Below are 17,798 nucleotides of genomic sequence, written 5' to 3'. Positions count from 1 at the left end.
TTAGTACCTTCTTAAAAACAGAAAAAAAATTTCTTTTGTGCTCTGATCTATTAACTGAACGGTTTTCTCTCTCCAGTTCAGGGTATTTGGTTCTGGACAAGCCTCTGGACAGAGAGTTTCTGGATTATTATACCCTGGTGGTCACAGCCTCAGATGGACGCCCAGATGGGGTAAGAACCACATATAAATATGAATGGGTTGTTTGTACTTGACTTGTTTCACATTTTCGGTGGAATTTACCAGAGCTGCTCGTCTGAGGGAATCTAAATCATTCCCTCAGTGCAACTCCGCAAACAACAGCTGTGGTATTATCTGAACATTTTTAGAATGGCTTGTCATCTGCTTATAGCCATAATCATAACCATTATCATGAAAATAAATGGACCAAATCAATTTATACCAATGAGTTGTGGATGAATGTGCGCGCTGAAATATTTAAATAATCAAACGACTATGAGAAATAATGGGAAACACTGGCTTTGGGCTTGGCAACCGTGAAGAGAGTAAGAGGTTTAGAAAATGGATGAGTGGGAAAAAGAACATAAGAAATTACAACCGAAGAAAAATTGTCTTTATTCGCATGTGATGGAGAGGTCTTTGGAATTACATGGCTGCAGCTGGCTAAAAGTGGAATTCATACTTTTTTTTTATATCCCCCCTTTTAGCCTTTTCTTCACACATATTCAGTTTTTTTTCTTTAGAATTCCATAGTGGAGCTTTTTGGAACGCTTTCCCAAGTTGCCCGTTCCAAAAATTCAAAAATAAAGCTGTAGTTTTTAACTTGTTGCTTTAGCCTATCAGCTAAACATGACTTTGTCATTGCATATCTGTGGTGGGTGAAGTCTTTAAAGCAGAACTATGCAGGATTTGTATCCTAATTTAACCGCTTTAAAATCATTGTGAGGGTTAAATGTCTTGCTGCGGGGAGATTGACGACTTGTCTCCTGGCTGTAAACAACGTGAAGCACCCACAACAAGTTGCTTCTGAGTCAGATTTTACAATCATACATTAATTTATGTTCACATCACGTATCACATTACATCACATTACATCACATTATCACAATCGCATCAATCACATTTCAGCTTCTCAATAACATGATTGTCCGTCGTCGAAAATGATTACTACATAGTGTTTTAATAACCTTTAATAAAACTTAAACGGCCACCAATTTGTCCCTCGGCCCTGCTTCGTACAGCTTTTAAAACGATGTGAAAATCTCCCTGTGAATGCAGTTCATTTTCATACCTCTGGCTCTGTGTGGCAAAAAAGTGTGCAAAATGCGAAAACAACACCTCATTTGGATTTGTTTACTCCTTGGCCAGAGCTGTTTTGCCAAAAAATCTAGGAGCGCTTGCCCTTCCTCACCTTCCTAACTGGTCACAGATCATTCTCTCCCCTTCTCTCCCCTTCCCTTTCGCTTTTAAAAGTCAAATCATTAGTCGCCATCACATGAAAGTCAAATAGAGACTTTGGATGGAGCCCCCCTCCTGCGCCCCTCTCTCTCCTCCTTCGTCCTTCTTCGCCATTCCACCTTTCATCAATTTCCCTTTCTTGCGTCTGTTCCTCCTCCCAATCATCCATCTCGTTCACGGGTGTTGAAAGAGTTTGTCCCCCCCCCCCCCATGTCCATTAAAATAAAAGGTTAAGTTTAAGGTGCCTCTGAGCACCAAAAATGCTGATTTGGATAGCCTGACCTTTTCTCAAACATGCATACACACACACACAGAATATGGAGGGAAAACTCTATATAGAGAAGGGAAGAGGAGAGTGAGCGAGAGAAGTGTGAGGCATTCTGGGAGCTCTTATTACCTCAACAATTGTATTCATCCACATGTCTGTGAAGGAGCCTTGACACACACATTCTCACTCAGTCGATGGCTGTCTTGACCATGACAATTAGTGTATTATCTCTGTGCCCCAAAGGTCTTAAAGACGGAGAAGGGCTAAAATTAGTTAGAGCATTTTTTTTTTTCTGCTCGACACTCCATTAGTTCTTGAATTAGAAGATGAGTGTGTGTGTGTGTGTGTGTGAGAGAGAGTGAATGGATGAAAGAAAGAATAAGGGGAAGAAAAGATTGTACGTGTAAGGTTTTAGTTTCCTTATATGGGGCTATTAATCAGCATCAGGCTGAAGGCCTTGGGTTGTCTTGAGTGTTTGTGTCCCCTATTATTGGATGTCTCATCATGAGCGTCAGACTACAAAGTTCTTAATTGGCTCTTTGGCCAGTGAATCCATCATACTGCCACACATCATGGACCCGGCGGGCTGCTGCAGTGAACCGGCACTACTGTACAGACATGTGCATCATAGGATGCCGCTCAGGAGCTCAGTGATCCGTCCGGCTCGTCTCTGTGCCGTCACTGCGTCCCGAGTCCTTTCGTCAACTTTCCATGGTTTAAACCAGTGGTTCTCGAAACGAGAAAATATCACCAATGTTAAAATACAGTGGCGTAAATAAAGTTACCACTACAGACGGAAAATATCACAGAAACTTCACACTGGTATAGTGAAATTAAGATGGAGCGAGAGACTAATTCATTATTTTTTTGTATTTGTTTCATCTTCTTCACACTTCACACGTCAAACTTCCTCAGCTCCAATACCCTGGTATACAGTTGCAAGTATGTGAACCCTATGGAATGACCTGGATTTCTGCATAAATTGGTCATAAAATGGGACCTGATCTTCACCTAAATCTCAACAATAGACAAACACGAGGTTGGAGGTGTTGGTTAGACTTGCCCTGCCCTATAAAAAACACCCACCAGTTTTGAGGTTGCTATTCTCGAGAAGCATTGCCTGATGTAAACCATGCCTCGCACAAAAAGAGCTCTCAGAAGACCTTTGATTAAGAGTTGTTGGAAAGGGTTACAAAAGTATCTCTAAAAGTTCTTGCAACTGTATTATATAGTAGAACATTATTTCTGATTTTCCTCCAAGAACTTATCCTCAGTTTAAACATCAGTCCAAAGCCAAGTTCACAGTACAACACTTTCATAGTTGTGGAATCACTATGAAAACACACTCCATGGAGTCTTACAGTCGTTGCAAGTTCACACTATGAAGGACATTTCAAGCAAAACTGGTGTTTGAATATTCAAATTACATTGGGAATAGAATCCATGCATAGTTTGACTTTAGAAAAGGAGTTTACAACAACAATTCAACACGGTACTGGGCAATGCGCTTTCTTCAAACTAACTTCTTTTTTTAAAGGAGGAATAAAGTGTCAGTGCTCCAACCAGAACCTACACAACAGACTTTGAATTACCTTTCTACATCACACAGAATTTTGTCAGAGGCAAATTCTCCTCACCGTGCCTTCACCTTCACCTTCAGTCAGACGTGAACTGGCGAATGCACCGTGTGCATGCTCCACAATTTGTGCACTTGGGCTTTGACCCACAGAAATGAATAAAGAAGTCCGTACGAGCTGTGGAAAACATGGCTAAATCAAGGCCAGTGCAAAACTGATGAGATGGAGTTTAAGCTCCTGTCAGTTTAAATAACTGAATATGTTAAACTCTCGCAGATAAACCGCAGATTTTGTCTCCAAGTTGAATTAAAACACAGGTACTCAAGTTATCTTCTAAAACGTGACTTTAACTTCTACCAAAGTAATTTTTTGGCAAGATACTTGTACTTTTGCTCAAGTATCGCTTTCAAGTACTTTATACAAGACTGCTAACTGGCAGCTAACATTGATTTGGTCTCTGACATAAAAAAATTAACTGAAAAATGCCTAATACTAACAAGCTGATATGAGGGGCAGCATATTGCCCCCTTGTGTAGCAGAGGCTGACACACTTCATTTAACAAATTGATTCCCTGCTACAGTTATGCGGGTGAAAGGAAAGTCGTCCAGTTCAATGGCATAGTGGAGCTGCAGCCATTTAAATGAGTACTGTGTGTAAATGGATAAGTGAACATGTGTAGAGAGTCCCATTCAAACCAGCGTCATCAATATGTCATATCATCGCATTTCCCCTTTTATCGACTTTCGTTTCAGCAGTCATGGTCGGTTGCCATCAGCATCAGCGTCCATACTTTTGCTTTTTTTTTTTTTAACACATCGAGATTATTTTGTTCAGCTTTTTTTGAGTACGCAGGACAAAAGAGAGGGAGAGAGAGCAGGGTGGCACCTAATTGGTAAGCAAAGTGTGTCACATTTTAGCAAGAACACTCAGGATGGGAAAAGAAAACCAGTTACATTTAAAGATGGATTCATACCAATGGTTTTGCATGAGTCAAACTTAAATGAAAATGTAAAAATGACGGTGTTGTATCAACTGACCAGAGGAGTAACACTGTGTGTGTGTGTGTGTGTGTGTGTGTGTGTGTGCAGACCTCCAGTGCTTCGGTGAACATCGTCGTGACAGATGTTAATGACAATGACCCGCTCTTCGATACTTCACTGCCAGTGAACCTCACTGTCACTGAGGAGCAGGATGATGCCTACGTTGGACAAGTCAAGGTAGGAGACACACACACATACACACAGACACACAAGCACTTCACCCTTTTACTCAGAAGCACTTTGCGTTTGATTTCTTTATACTGCCTTAAGTGCGATATGCTGTGTAGTCTAGTGTCGTTCACGTGCACATGCATTTAACGTCTCATGTGTGGTGCAGTACTTGACCTTCAGTTCTGCCTAGTGTGCATTTGAATGAACTGATTCTGATTCATAAACGAGTGAGATACTCCTTGTGTGCTGTCACGTCATAGTATACAAGCCTAATTGTGAATGAAGGGGATCTCTGGTCCCGACTGTGAAACATTACAAGAGCGGAATTTAATCACGGTGATGCAACGTGATGGTTTGTTTGCTGCATGTATTTGTATATGGTAATACACTATGGCAGCGACGGTTATAGAGCTGGAGAGCAAACATGACAGTAGTGACCTTATGTGCGGGCGGCAGACAGGAGAGTCATCTGCCTTTTAATTGCATACGTGCAGTTTAAAGTATTATCCATACAGTGACTCATCATTATAAAGACTGCACAGTCATGACACAAACACAAACATGCTGCAGTTATACATGTTCATACAGCGTGATATGCTCACAGGATGATGTTTAAACAAATACTGGGTCTCATTATCAACATTTCCTTTCTTATACTTTATTAAACCCTTAGGGAATTAATAAATGTAAGGTAATTAATGTAATTAATGTACCCCGAGCAGCGCCCAGGGTACAATGGTTGTTGGGTACCTTGCTCAGCGGTACCCAAGCCCTTTGACCTTTTGGCGACTCAAACCGGCAACCCTCTGGTTACAAGCCAAATGATCTCATATTGTACTGTATTAATATCATGAACTCCTCTCAGCACCATTTGGATGCATTTTACCTGCAGCCTTGTCTCCACTTACTGTACCTGGACTTGTTCCAGAGCTAATAACTGCCTCACGTATTCCCCAAACACAGGTCATGGGTAAATGTGACACTTTGATCACTGTGATAGGCCCTGATCTTTAAAAAAGGATGCTCCCTCAGTTGCACATGCGCTTGGATTTCTTCCAGAACTTAATTTATAACCCTTGTACACCAGTGCCAGGCGGTCTTTGATCAGTGTGGCACTTTAGTCGCTTCTAAATGTTAACCATGCCTCCCTGGTTGAACACTCGGACTACTCCTGAGATAAATATATACTTATATTGTCTAGTGTTTTGGAAAATGTTTTACTTTTTACACGACTCAAAAGTTCAATACATTTTATTTCTTGGACTATGGGGCCCAATTCCAAACTTGTAAATCCACTCTTAAAATAGACATTTTATTCCATGCTTTCCAATTTTAACTGTCAACATGACCTTTGGGAATCCTCCAAATTCAATATCCAAAAAAAATCTTTAGAGAGGGCAGTTGAAAGTATTCCAAACCCAAACTTCCTTCCTGTCAAGGACCCTTGGATATTTCCCAAATCAAAGCGGACAGCGTGGTCTCTCAGCAGTCTGCAAGACTTGGTGTCTGGGCCTCATTCCAAACCAGGGTCTGTACCTGTGGGTATTAAACTGATTTCTTGGAAAAATGACAGGACCTAACCTTGGTGTGCTCAGGCTAGTAAGGTGAGGAGGAAAAGAGGAAGGCGAGGAAGTGAGACATGGGTTTGGGTAGTGGAGGGAAACCAGAGAGAGACACACAGAGGACATACAGAAGGAGAGGAGGACAGAGCTGAGGGAAGTGCGGCTGCATTCTTCATCTGACTTTCATGAGCTTCAGACATGGTCCTATCTCATGAAGAGGAGAGACGGGCAGTAACGGAGAGGCATTATAGTTCATTAAAGAAATAATACAGTGATTGCTGGTTGAATATTAAATCCTCGTCTTCATTTGCATTACATTATACAGTGGCAGCTGAGATGCAGAGTTGATGGCTGATATTACAGGACTGAAAATTGGACATGACCTCCCCCCCCAAAAAAAATAAACCTATTGAGCTTGAGTTATGTTTACATCATTGTATTATGTAGTACAGTACTTGTAGTTTTACATCATGGGGTTGTGACTTGTGACATGAGCTGTCGCAGTCGTGCCGTAATTATGACATCATGGTTTTGTGAGTTGCCATTGTCATTGAGGCCAATGTAATGTCATACATTGACAATTAAAGTACCATTAATGACATCATACGAGATTCAGTTATGAGTAGTCTATGATGTTATAGTTTAGTGAGGTATGATGTCATAGTACTACAGCGAGTAATGATGTAACAGTATGGGAAGGTACTGTGTACTCAAATATGACATTTGGGTACAGTGAGTTGCGTCATAGAATACAACACGATAGTGGGTTATGATGTCGTAGTAGAATAGGTTAGGACATTGAATGATGATGTTACAGTGTTCCACACTTTGATATCATGGTACAGTGACATCTCATAGTATAGCTAGTTGTCACAGTATAACAAGTTATGACATCATTGTATAGTTTTCCAACCTTTCTCTGCCTAATTTGATGACATTTTGTTTTTGTATGTTTGCTGTCTGTTTTCAATGAAAATTACAATAAAACTATGGATTTAAAAAAAAAAAAAACCTAACCGTTATGATAAAAAAAAAAGTATAGCACTTGTTAATGCCATTACTCACTAATATGATGTGTCTGTTACGGCCTCCTTTAAAGAAGGAAAGCATGACTCAGTAGGAGACCGAACATAAAGGACGCCACAAAGTTATCCCATCATAATTCCAATTTATTAAACAAAGTTTGTCATTTCAGACCAAAAGTAATGTAAGTAGTAAAAGTAATAAATGGGTAGCGTCTGGGCCAGTCCAGCAATGGGCCATAGGACCCAGCGCGTATAGGCAATTTTGGTGATGTACAATATGCCATGGCACATTATGGCAACATAGTATAGTAAGTGATAACATCATGGTTTACTTATAAATGTTATGCACATTATGACATCATACTGTATGTATAACAGCATGTATGGACTCTAAATGGATATCTACTGTTAGTGACAGGTCAGCTGGGTCAAAAATATGCTTATTCGGCGTCCTGTCTTGGCCAGATAAGAAGAATGTTACGAATCACTGTGTTTGGTTCTGTCAAAGAGTAATGAAATTAGCTTATCAGCGCCTCCAACGATCCCTAATTAACACGTCGCATCTCGGGTAACAGTGAAAACAGCCCGTTTGACAGAGGAGAACAGACTGTTTCTTGGCCCTGACCGATAATTTCCCAGAGTCTAGTGCCTCATTGCTGATATAACTTGTTAATTATTGAGCTTAATGAGACGTGGCGTGTCTGTTGTCAGAGTTATGAGGTTTTCTGACTTGTAAATAGCATCCATTTCAATATCCAAGTCATAATTATGAAAGGGAAAATCAGATTTTCCGCAGAGGCCGCAGTTTATCTGATGTGGCACTTCATAACGCGGTGCTGCCTGAAAGCAAAAGACGAATTGTTGAGTGTAACTCAAGTGAAATGAAACAGCTACAGTGTTTTCACCTTTACATGCAGCATCCAGAAAGCTGCACTGCTTTGGTGTCAAGTATAAAAATGAACATGAAGACACGTTATATCCACTTCTGCTTTTTAACATTTTCTCCATCTTCACATCTCTCTGTCTTTAAGTTCCTCTCTGCCTCTCCCCGATCTCCAAACAACGCCAAGACAATAATAAAAGCCCAAAAGCTGGATCCTTCATTAAATTTATAACACCAAGCCAGTGATGAATCACTGCATACTAATCACATCATGGAGATTTAATTCTTCTCTCTCACAGTCCACATAACAGTGGAAAGACGGCCCCATTCCCGTTAATCCTAATAGTCACATGATGAAATATTAACGATGCAAAATTGGGGAAATGGGGGGGGGGGTAAACACAGTAAACACAAAAAGGAACATAAATAGCTGCTAAATATATGATAAATCAATTAAAACGACATTTAACGTCCTGTTCTGTGCTGCCATTAGCTATTCCCCTCCCTCCTCCCTGCATCACCTCATGAACACGTTTGACTGAATCAAAAAGTGGGATTCCGAAAAAAGGTTTCTGCTAGATTTACTCTCAGAGTCTGAGCCTGAGCGACTCGTGCCACTGAGCAAAGTCTTAAGATCAGTCATTCGCAGACACTGGGTCAGCAACCACAGGCTGGTCAGATAAATGTCAGAGACTTTTTTTCTCTTTTTTTTTTCCCCCCAGCCCTTTGACTCAAGATTTACTGTGTATGTGCAGTGCACTTCTCTGCCACCAGAGAGTGCTCATTCATTTTCCATCATAGTCACGGTTTCAGCCATAACGACGCAGTTGGTGAGGAGCAGGAAATGAAAAAAAGGATGCTTGGCTAATTAAAAAGAAAAGACTGTTTAAAGCTGCAGTACGTCATTTTTTATTTATAAAATGCTGTGTCCGTCATCTGTAAACAGGCTCTGTCAACCAAAACCACCAGACCTGACTGAGGGAGCATTTTTGTGTATACAGTAGCAGAGCAGGGGCAGAGCGGGGACAGGGAGCGCTGAATATTCACATTTGAGCAGTTGAATTCACTTCTGAAATAAATGCATAAAAGTTGCGATTCATTTATCAAACATATGTTCTTAACCCTTTAACACAGAGTTTATCGCAGGCGCCACGTTTGCACAAGCTCACTTTGTATCACCGCAAGTACGCAATGGTTTGTGCTATCCGAAAGGTTTCTTCAGCGGTTTCTGAAAGCTGAGAAATTGCCCTTCAAAGCCAATTTGCAGTTATTATGGTAATTTCACTCGCACTGTTGCTGGAAGCCGGGGAATCAGCGTCTTCGTCAGCAGGGAGGAGAGAATTGAGAGCGCCTGTACATAGTTTCCATTTTTTAGCCTGTTTTTGCACATTGAGACAAAGACTCAAACAAATGCTATTTTAAATGTGTTATACTGTTCACATTACAAATTTAACTTCATTTCAAATTGTTAATACACCATTTCAACATGCAGTAAATTGTAAATAACTGCCAGATATTGAATGTTATTCTGAAAAACTGGGCGAAAGCACTTACTCACAGGCTTAGGTGTCAAAGGGTTAATTGGCAACTGAAATAGTCAAATTTGTTCATGTTGTGAAATGTGTCACATTATATTGCCGTCTTGAAAAAATGCACAGCCAGTGACGGCTGCCACAATATATAGCTCTTAACACTAAAGGACTTCACTGTCAGTTGCTTACAAAATTGCAATCTATACACATACAATGAAAGAGAAATATAGATACATCAGATTTTTCTCCTCATTTCTCACGGTCTCCCTTTCACTCTATCTCGCTCTCCCTCACACACACGCAGTTGCACATTTATTTTCTCTCCTCCACTCGAAAAGCCTTGTAAATATTAACTGGCCTGATTAAGGGATTAAAGTTTCTCCACTTCTGTACGCTCACAGATGTACAGACACTTCAAGTGGAATCTTTATTGGCCAAGTATGAGTGCACATACAAAAAAAATTGGACTCCAGGTTTTTTTGTCTGGGTACTTACACGGAAAAGAAAGGAAGAAAAAAAAAAACCTATAGAAACGAGGAGAACAAAAACTGGACATTAAGATAAACATTAAGTCACCCAGTTGAACAAACTCTTTTTTGAGAGGAATTCCTGTTTTAACTAAAAGGGATTGTATAGTATATGCAAACCTATTAATTCTCCTTTTCCCCTTTACATCTTGTGTTTAGGCTACAGACCCAGATCTAGGAGAAAGTGGGCGTGTCCATTATCGGCTCGTCAACCACCAGAAGCTGTTTTCCATCAACACCAGTGGAGCGATCAGAACCACCGTCCCACTGGACAGAGAGGTCGGTTTCCCACTCAGACATGAAGTCAACTGCTTTTCACATTTATACTTGATTAACCATGAATGTGTCGCCTTGAAGGTGAAAGGTCACTACTTCCTGGTCGTTGAGGCGTGGGACGGTGCCGTGGACCCGCGGCGGTCCAGGTTGACTCTGTCCGTCACCGTTCTGGATGTGGACGACAACAGCCCGACGTTCACCCAGCGAAGCTACGACGTCAACCTCCCAGAAAACAGCCCCAAAGATTCAGTCATTTTACAGTTACAGGCGAGACGATCTTCCTCTTCTTCTTCTTTTTCTTCTTCTTCTTCTAATGATTTCTGGCAGGCTGTACACCGAGAGATGTAACGCTGCCCTCTACAGTTACAAGTTCTTAATCATTCAACACAGTGTGACGTTCCCCTTCATTCTCATGCCGTAGATATATGTAAAATATGTACAATTTTATATGTGCTCTTATTGCAATGCCAATTCAACCCATTGTAGAGTGTGGTTGCCAAAGTTTCTGAAACATGAAAGGAGCTGCACTTATACCAGGCATTACCGGGCATTCAGAGTGTCCCACCGCACGTCTGTCTCGCTTTTACGAAGATTGAACCTATTTGGTTGATTAAAATGTTTTAGCAGCAGGCCAAACTATTTTTAGCTTTTAGCACGTGGGGTTAACCGTCCAAAGCAATGGACAGTGCACAAGAGACGTGAAGAAGAGAGTGCAGGCAGGGTGGAGTGGGTGGAGACGAGTGTCGGGTGCTGATGTGTGACAGAAGGATGGCAGCAAAAGTGAAAGGGAAGGTCTACAAGATGGTAGTGAGAGCTGCTATGATGTATGGCTTGGAGACAGTGGCAGTGTCTAAAGACAGGAGGCGGAACAGGCAAGGTTCATAGATGATGTGAAGGAGGACATGAGGGCAGTTGCCAGAAGCCAAAAGGAAGCTAAAAGAAGAAGAAGACATGTTTCAGCAGCAGACAGGGATTGAATGTGAAAGTGTGTCTTGTTAGAGATAAAGTGAGCTAATCTCAGCTGAAACATTCCATTTGCAGGAAAGAATGATCAAAATAGTTTCCAACTTCTTGCTTTCAGCCTCTCCACTGCAGACCCTTGTTATTCTTCTGTGGTCGAGATGTTATTGAGAGGGGTTATGAGGCTTTTTAGGTGTGATAACATTTGGCATTTCTGACTCAGAGTTGCAGCTCGCTCTGTTGGCAACCTGGGTGTGGAAGTGCTACGAGCTGTGTTATTGTGTAGTCGTGATGAACAAGAGACCAAAACACCGAAAAACAAAACCAACTTTGGAGCAAATTAAATGTTAATGTGTGTAAAGCAAATGCATAGATTCTCCTCTTCACATAGTATTTATTAGAAGATAGTGGCTGAAAAGCTCTGCCACTTTATTTGAAATTGCTTAATATGAGGAAATGAAGTAGAGAGAAAGAACAGAAAGAAGAGCAAACTCCTGCTGTGAGGCTGCAGGAAGCACTGGAGAAAGAGAGCAGGACTATAGCTAAACTACCTCTGTGTTTGTGTATAGTACATTGTTAAATTAAACACAGAGCTTTCTCCCTCTCTCTTTACGCCACTGTTTCCAACATATAGGATGTTTGAGGAGAGGAGAAACTCTGCATTACAACTTCAGCAACCTCTTTAGTGTTGTTATAATCACAACATATCACAGCCTGGATTGTTAAATGGTTACAAGTTGTGGCCACGTATTAGATAGCAATTATTTTTCAATTTATAGGAGACCTATAATTATCCCTCATTTTCATCTGTATACTTTTTTCCCTAACACCACAAAACTAGGTTTGCCTGATTTATATTTTAAAAAGGCCCTTATTTCACCCTTCTTTCTGAAATAAATTGCTTGAATTTTTTGGTTTCCCCACTCCTTAAAAACCCAAGTTTTTGCTAATTGGCTGATTCCGAAGTCTCATCCTCTCACTGGAAAGTCCTCTAAAGTTGCTGTCAGACGCTGTCCGAGGCTGAGGGAGGAGGTGAGTGGGTCTTTGTGCTTTGTGGGTGTGATGAGTATGGAGCAGCCTGAATCCAAGGACCATATAAAGGAGACTGTAACCTATTCACAGCATTGTCCTGAGTGTGCAGAGCGCTCTGCAGCCCCAGGTTTTGACTCACAGACATGTGTTTACCTCATTATCCGAGACTTTTGGCCATGTGTATTATGTTATTGTAACACAATACATATGTGCTTCAAATGTAGGAAAAGCATAATAAACCCTCTTTAGGGATTATTTTATAAAAAAAGGAAAAAAAAGAAAGAAAGAAAGAAAGAATGGAAAGAAGAAAGTTCCCCCAAGCAGCCTGCACATAATGGAATTCAGTTGCTATGCAACACACTCAGCCTGCTGCTGCTCTAGAGAGCCTTATCACATAAGTCAGCCCAGTCTCATAACCTGTGTTATCAATCAATAAGTCAATCAATCAAGTTTATTTGTCAGATGTAATCTCACGATGGCTTGTGTTCGGGACGGCCGCGGGGACAAAATATAATGACTTGGTGCTGTCCGTGGTGCTGAACTGGACAATGGCCAGGAGGAAACTGAAAAGTATCATTTCTCTCTCTCTCTCTCTCTCTCTCTCTCTCCCTCCCTCCCCCTCCCTCTCTCTCTCTTATAGGCCCATGGTGTAACATTTAGGGGGTTTTATGTGCAGACATTGAATATACCATCCACATGTATGTTTTTATTCAAGTGACTAATCACTTTCAAATAAAAATGGTTTGGCACAGAGGTGCCCAAACTCAATAGTTAGCTTTGGCTCAAAAGTAAACAGTACATCTGTCAATTGTTTACATATCAGCTGTTTAAGTGCAGGTACCTCAGTTTCATGCTTTCATTAATTAGTGTATATACCTTTTTTTTTTTTTTCTTTTTTTTTTTTAATAGCAAATAACAACCTTTCTTGTTTGTAAAAGCCACCGTAGTTCCGGTGCATGTTACACCAATTATTACACGGCTTCTTTCACAAAAGTGAAATGAAATGATTGCATTGTTTTTCTCCCGCATTAAATAGTTCATCAGTTTCTGTGTGTCTGGAAGAGCGTCCATAGCAACTATTCCCCTGTTCTCCAGCTTCCTGTCCTCTTTTTCTTTAGTCCGTAGAATGCCATCATTGACCGGTTCAAATTGAGCACTCACGTAAACAGTGTAAACATCTCACTAAAGCCTGATTGATACTCCATTGCTTTCCACTTTGAAATGTGTCAAGGCACAAACATGGAAAGATGGCATTGTTCGACAATTTCCTTTCCTGACCAGCTCCTGTAGAATTTTCTTATGTATCTGATATGTCATATTTTGAGAGTGGTAATCACTGTCAACATGAAGATGTCTCATCCTAAGCTGTCAGACCAAAACATCTTCTCCCGGTTGCTTTTTCATTGGTTCTGTGCGACACTGACCACCTCCAGTCTCCTGTTGTCCTTACATTCGTTCATCCAGGTCACCAGTCTGTTGTTCTTTCAGTCATAGGAAATTCAAAATCTCTTATTCCACAATTACATCAAACCCATCCATTATCAACACAAAGAAAAGGCAGCATATACATACAGATGAACAAGCAGACAGAAGGATAAAGTGATCAGGAATGGCCCACTGGAGGAAAGTGTGTGGTTGGTTACCATGGAGACGACTGAGACCCTCCACCGCCGTATTAAAAGAAAAGCGTTGTGCAACTCGTTAAGTTTTGTCGAGTGACAATTAAAGTGTCAGGCCATGAAGAATAAACCACGCTTTAATGTCACTTTGAGCCTGTTTGGATTAAACTGCGGATCCTGCCTGAGACCCAGCGTTTAATAAAAGTGTATTAAATCTTACATTCGGTGCCCATTTACAGCCAATGAGACTCGTAATATGCCTACTAAGATCTATGGACTTCGAAAGAGAAACCTAAATTCACATACAACCAGCATTGGCAACATCATAAAGAGTCAGTTATTATATGACACAGTGGTATTTGTGGTAGAATGTAAATTAGAAAAAAGTGACTTTTCTCTCTAGCTTTACAGGGAAGTTGTTAGTTAAGGGAAAAGTCAGTTATCGACCACTGGCTATTACCGGAGGCGTGTGAAACAGACATGGCACAGTGTACATATAACATTGTCCTTCTGGCAAATCTGAAAAAAATCAACAGGCTGATGAACTCACAAGGTAATGGTAATTCTTTCTTCCCATTCCTCTGACACGCTCCTCTCTTTTTTTTACTTTTAGGCGATAGATGATGACCTTGACTCCAACCTCACATATCGAATCAGGAGTGAAGATTTGGACCCAGAGATCGCTCAGCTTTTCCACATCGACCCAGTAACAGGAGAGCTTTCGGTGCTTAAGGTCCTGGACTACGAGGCGCTGACTGACACAGAGGCCACGTACATGTTCACAGTGGAGGCCTATGATAGTGAGGGGACCATGCCTCCTGGATTAGCATCTGTTTCTGTCAGAATAATGGTGAGTGTGTGTGTTTTGTCGTTGCCGAAGCCTTTTTAGTTCAAGGCAGCTTAGACTCTGCAGACAGGCAAGGACGCCATTTTGGCCAACTAAATCTTCTACCAACTGGAAACAATCACATACCCCTGGCGCGCTACAGGTGGGCTTAACACATTGACGACAGAGCAGCAACATCTAGCAGCTCTTGTATACATACAACATTGCAGCCACCAAAGAGCAGCTGTCTGCAGATTTGGGTTCCTTCCATTCTAAGCAACTTGCTCCACAGAGCTCCCCCAGGAAAAGGTTTTAGATAGCTATAGCTGCTAGAAAATGGCAACAAACATGTTTTCCATCATTCTGGATACATCATCCGGATCATAGGTCTGATTGTTGTAGGTCTGTCCAATTGCATACAGAGCGAAAGGTGGCTACACCCTTTCCAGACTCGCACTCAGTCTCTAAGGCGATTCAGATGCTGCCTAGCATTAGGCAGGCTAAATTCAAAGGAGAGCGCAGTAAAGCGGCAGCATGGAGACCAAGTAGCTTTTCCAACAACAAAAAAAACAAAGCAGTTTTGGGCAACAGAACAAACACCTCCAACCATATGTGCTGGGCCACACGAGATCTAAACACCACAATACTGAGAAACACAGAGAGAAAGATATGGAGCTGATTTAATTGGTTTGGTTTAATTAGCTCTGTGGGAACTCATTAGCCTGGGTGAACCCAGGCGAATCTGCCAACAATTTGGTTTCGCTCTGCAGACACTGGCGTCTGGCAAGGACGTCGTTTGGCCAACTACGGAATATCCGAAAAAAGGGAACCAATCACAAATCAGATTATTTTTTTCTTTTTTTTTACCCTGGCATGCTAGAGTGGGGCTTAACATGATGATGACCGAGAAGCGACGGCTAGTAGCTTTTGTCTACATCCAACATGGTGGCCACCGAAGAGCAGCTGTCCTTTGATTCGGCCGTTGCTCCACAGAGCTCCCCCGGGCAAAATTACTAGAAAATCATCGCTCCTAGAAAACTACAACTAGCATGTTTGTTGGCATGTTTTCCGTCACTTTGCATACGTCATCCGGGTCATTGGTCTGATTGGTTGTAGGTCTATCCAGTTGCATACAGAGGCATTTTCATCTGTTGGTCACGCCTCTTGGAAGTGGGAGGTGAATACAACCTTTCCAGACTGGCTAAATTAAAGGAAGAGTGTGGTAAATCAGTTGGAGCCAAGTAGAGTTTTTGGAATGTGTACATTTCTAGCAGTTTCGGGCAACAGAACAAACACCTCCAATCTTTTGCTTAGCAACACAAGGTCCGAACACCATAGCTGACCTGATAGACTCGTCTGACATTGGTTTTAATCTAACAGACATTTGTTTATATTTAAAAGTAACACACTACAGTTTAAATGACCCTGAGATGAACCTCAATCAACAACCTTTCTGCCATCTACAGCTTTAAGAGGGTGAGAAAAAAGCAGCCTAGCCTACAAAGTGTGGTTGTACATGATTACAGTTATAAATGTGCCACATTTAATGTGTTTACTGGAAAACAAACAGAAACAGGGCCTCATTAACTGTGTGTTTACATGCCTGTGCGTCTGTGTCTCTCCAGGACATGAACGACTTCTCTCCAGTATTCAGCCGCTCAGTGTACCGAGGAATGGTTGCCCCAAATGCCGCCAAGGGAACCATCGTAACCACAGTGACAGCCAACGACTCTGACCCTGCGGTGAGCATTTTAAGCAGCTGCCATTACATCACACACTGGTTCATAGGCAGTTCCCCCACAATGTGTGTGGGGATGATGCAAAATAATGATGCATGTCCCCAGTGCATATGTTTGCTTTTTTTTTTTGAGATAGTTATATTTGTGGTGTTGCCTCTCTGTCATGGGCGGAAACTACTGGAGCGATCTTCATTCCACTATATTGGAGGATGGGACGTGACCCAAAGAAAAGCCCATTAACTTTGGAAGTGGATTCAATCTAGTGCTTGGATTTGGGATATTTGTCTTCACTTATTTGTGCGAGAGGGTGTTTTTGTTTTGCATTTTCATCGCAGAAAAAAAATCAGGTATTCGGGCCACACTTAGCAACCTGGTCTGGCCGAGGGCCTTCCTGTATGTAGTCCTCCCAGTGAGCTAATGGGTTTTCTCCAGGTACTACAGTTTCCTCTCACAGTCCAAAAACATGCAGAGGTTAATTGAACACTCCAAAGTGTGAGTGTGAGAGTGAATGGTTGTTTGTCTCTATGTGTGGCCCTGTGATGGACTGGTAACCCTATCTCAGCTGGGATTGGCTAAAGACGGTGAATGAATGAAAGAATGACTGTTATAAGGCATATGTATAGTGACAGCGTATACGAAGGGGGTTAAATTATTTTTTATCTGGATAGGGAGTCAGATTTTAGCCTTGTACGGGACTTTGGGGGCCACTGGGGCCCAAGGACACTGACCCGACCAGAAACTACTATTGGCCTTACTCATTTATTAACATAAAAAGGATTTATCATTTTCAAATTATGAAGACAAAATATCTGAAATTGCAAAGTTTTTAATGACATTACATTACAAGAAGGTAAAGGGGGGTTTTCACAAAATCGCCATTACTTTGGAATAACACAGTGACTCATTCTTAGCAACTGCTTGCGTCACCGACCCACTTGCGATGCCCCCTTTTTTGGTGTTGGCAGTGGTTTGCGCTCTTACCCCGCTGTGTTTGTCTGTTGGCTTGTTTGCAGCAAAAGTACGCAAGAGATTTTTTTTTAACAACGTTTATAGGAAGTGGTGGCATGGGCCAAGGAAGAACCCATCAAATTTTGGTTTGGTTCCAGGGGTTGACTTAGCTTTGAGGCTTGATTGAATTTAAAGTGACGGCGTTGGGCCTTGGTCAACGTATATGCTCTATTCTAGCATTCCAATTCCTGTCCTCTCAGTTTGACCTGCTTGCTGCTGGGACAGAGTGAGTCAGTGGGTCCCCGGGCACAGAATGGGCCCCATACAGACATTACATAATAACCTGTGTTATTTGGCTGAGGGATATCGAGAAAGTTAATGTACTAGCAAAGATAT

The 17,798-nt window shown here is 41.6% G+C and overlaps 1 protein-coding gene across 1 annotated transcript in view; it reads left to right on the top strand.

Moving 5' to 3' along the window:
* The window catches only part of LOC131448705 (protocadherin-15-like), a 227,526-nt gene that overhangs the window by 124,581 nt on the left and 85,147 nt on the right, over positions 1-17,798 (top strand). Inside the window, exons 19-24 of the mRNA XM_058621382.1 lie at positions 77-170; positions 4,351-4,479; positions 10,162-10,281; positions 10,360-10,545; positions 14,503-14,739; positions 16,341-16,457. Coding sequence (XP_058477365.1) covers positions 77-170; positions 4,351-4,479; positions 10,162-10,281; positions 10,360-10,545; positions 14,503-14,739; positions 16,341-16,457 — 883 coding nt within the window. The remainder of the gene's footprint in view (positions 1-76; positions 171-4,350; positions 4,480-10,161; positions 10,282-10,359; positions 10,546-14,502; positions 14,740-16,340; positions 16,458-17,798) is intronic.

Source organism: Solea solea, chromosome 21 (genome assembly GCF_958295425.1).
Source record: "Solea solea chromosome 21, fSolSol10.1, whole genome shotgun sequence".
NCBI lineage: Eukaryota > Metazoa > Chordata > Actinopteri > Pleuronectiformes > Soleidae > Solea > Solea solea.
Note: the sequence above shows the minus strand (reverse complement) of the source record. Positions and strands in the feature narration are given on the sequence as shown.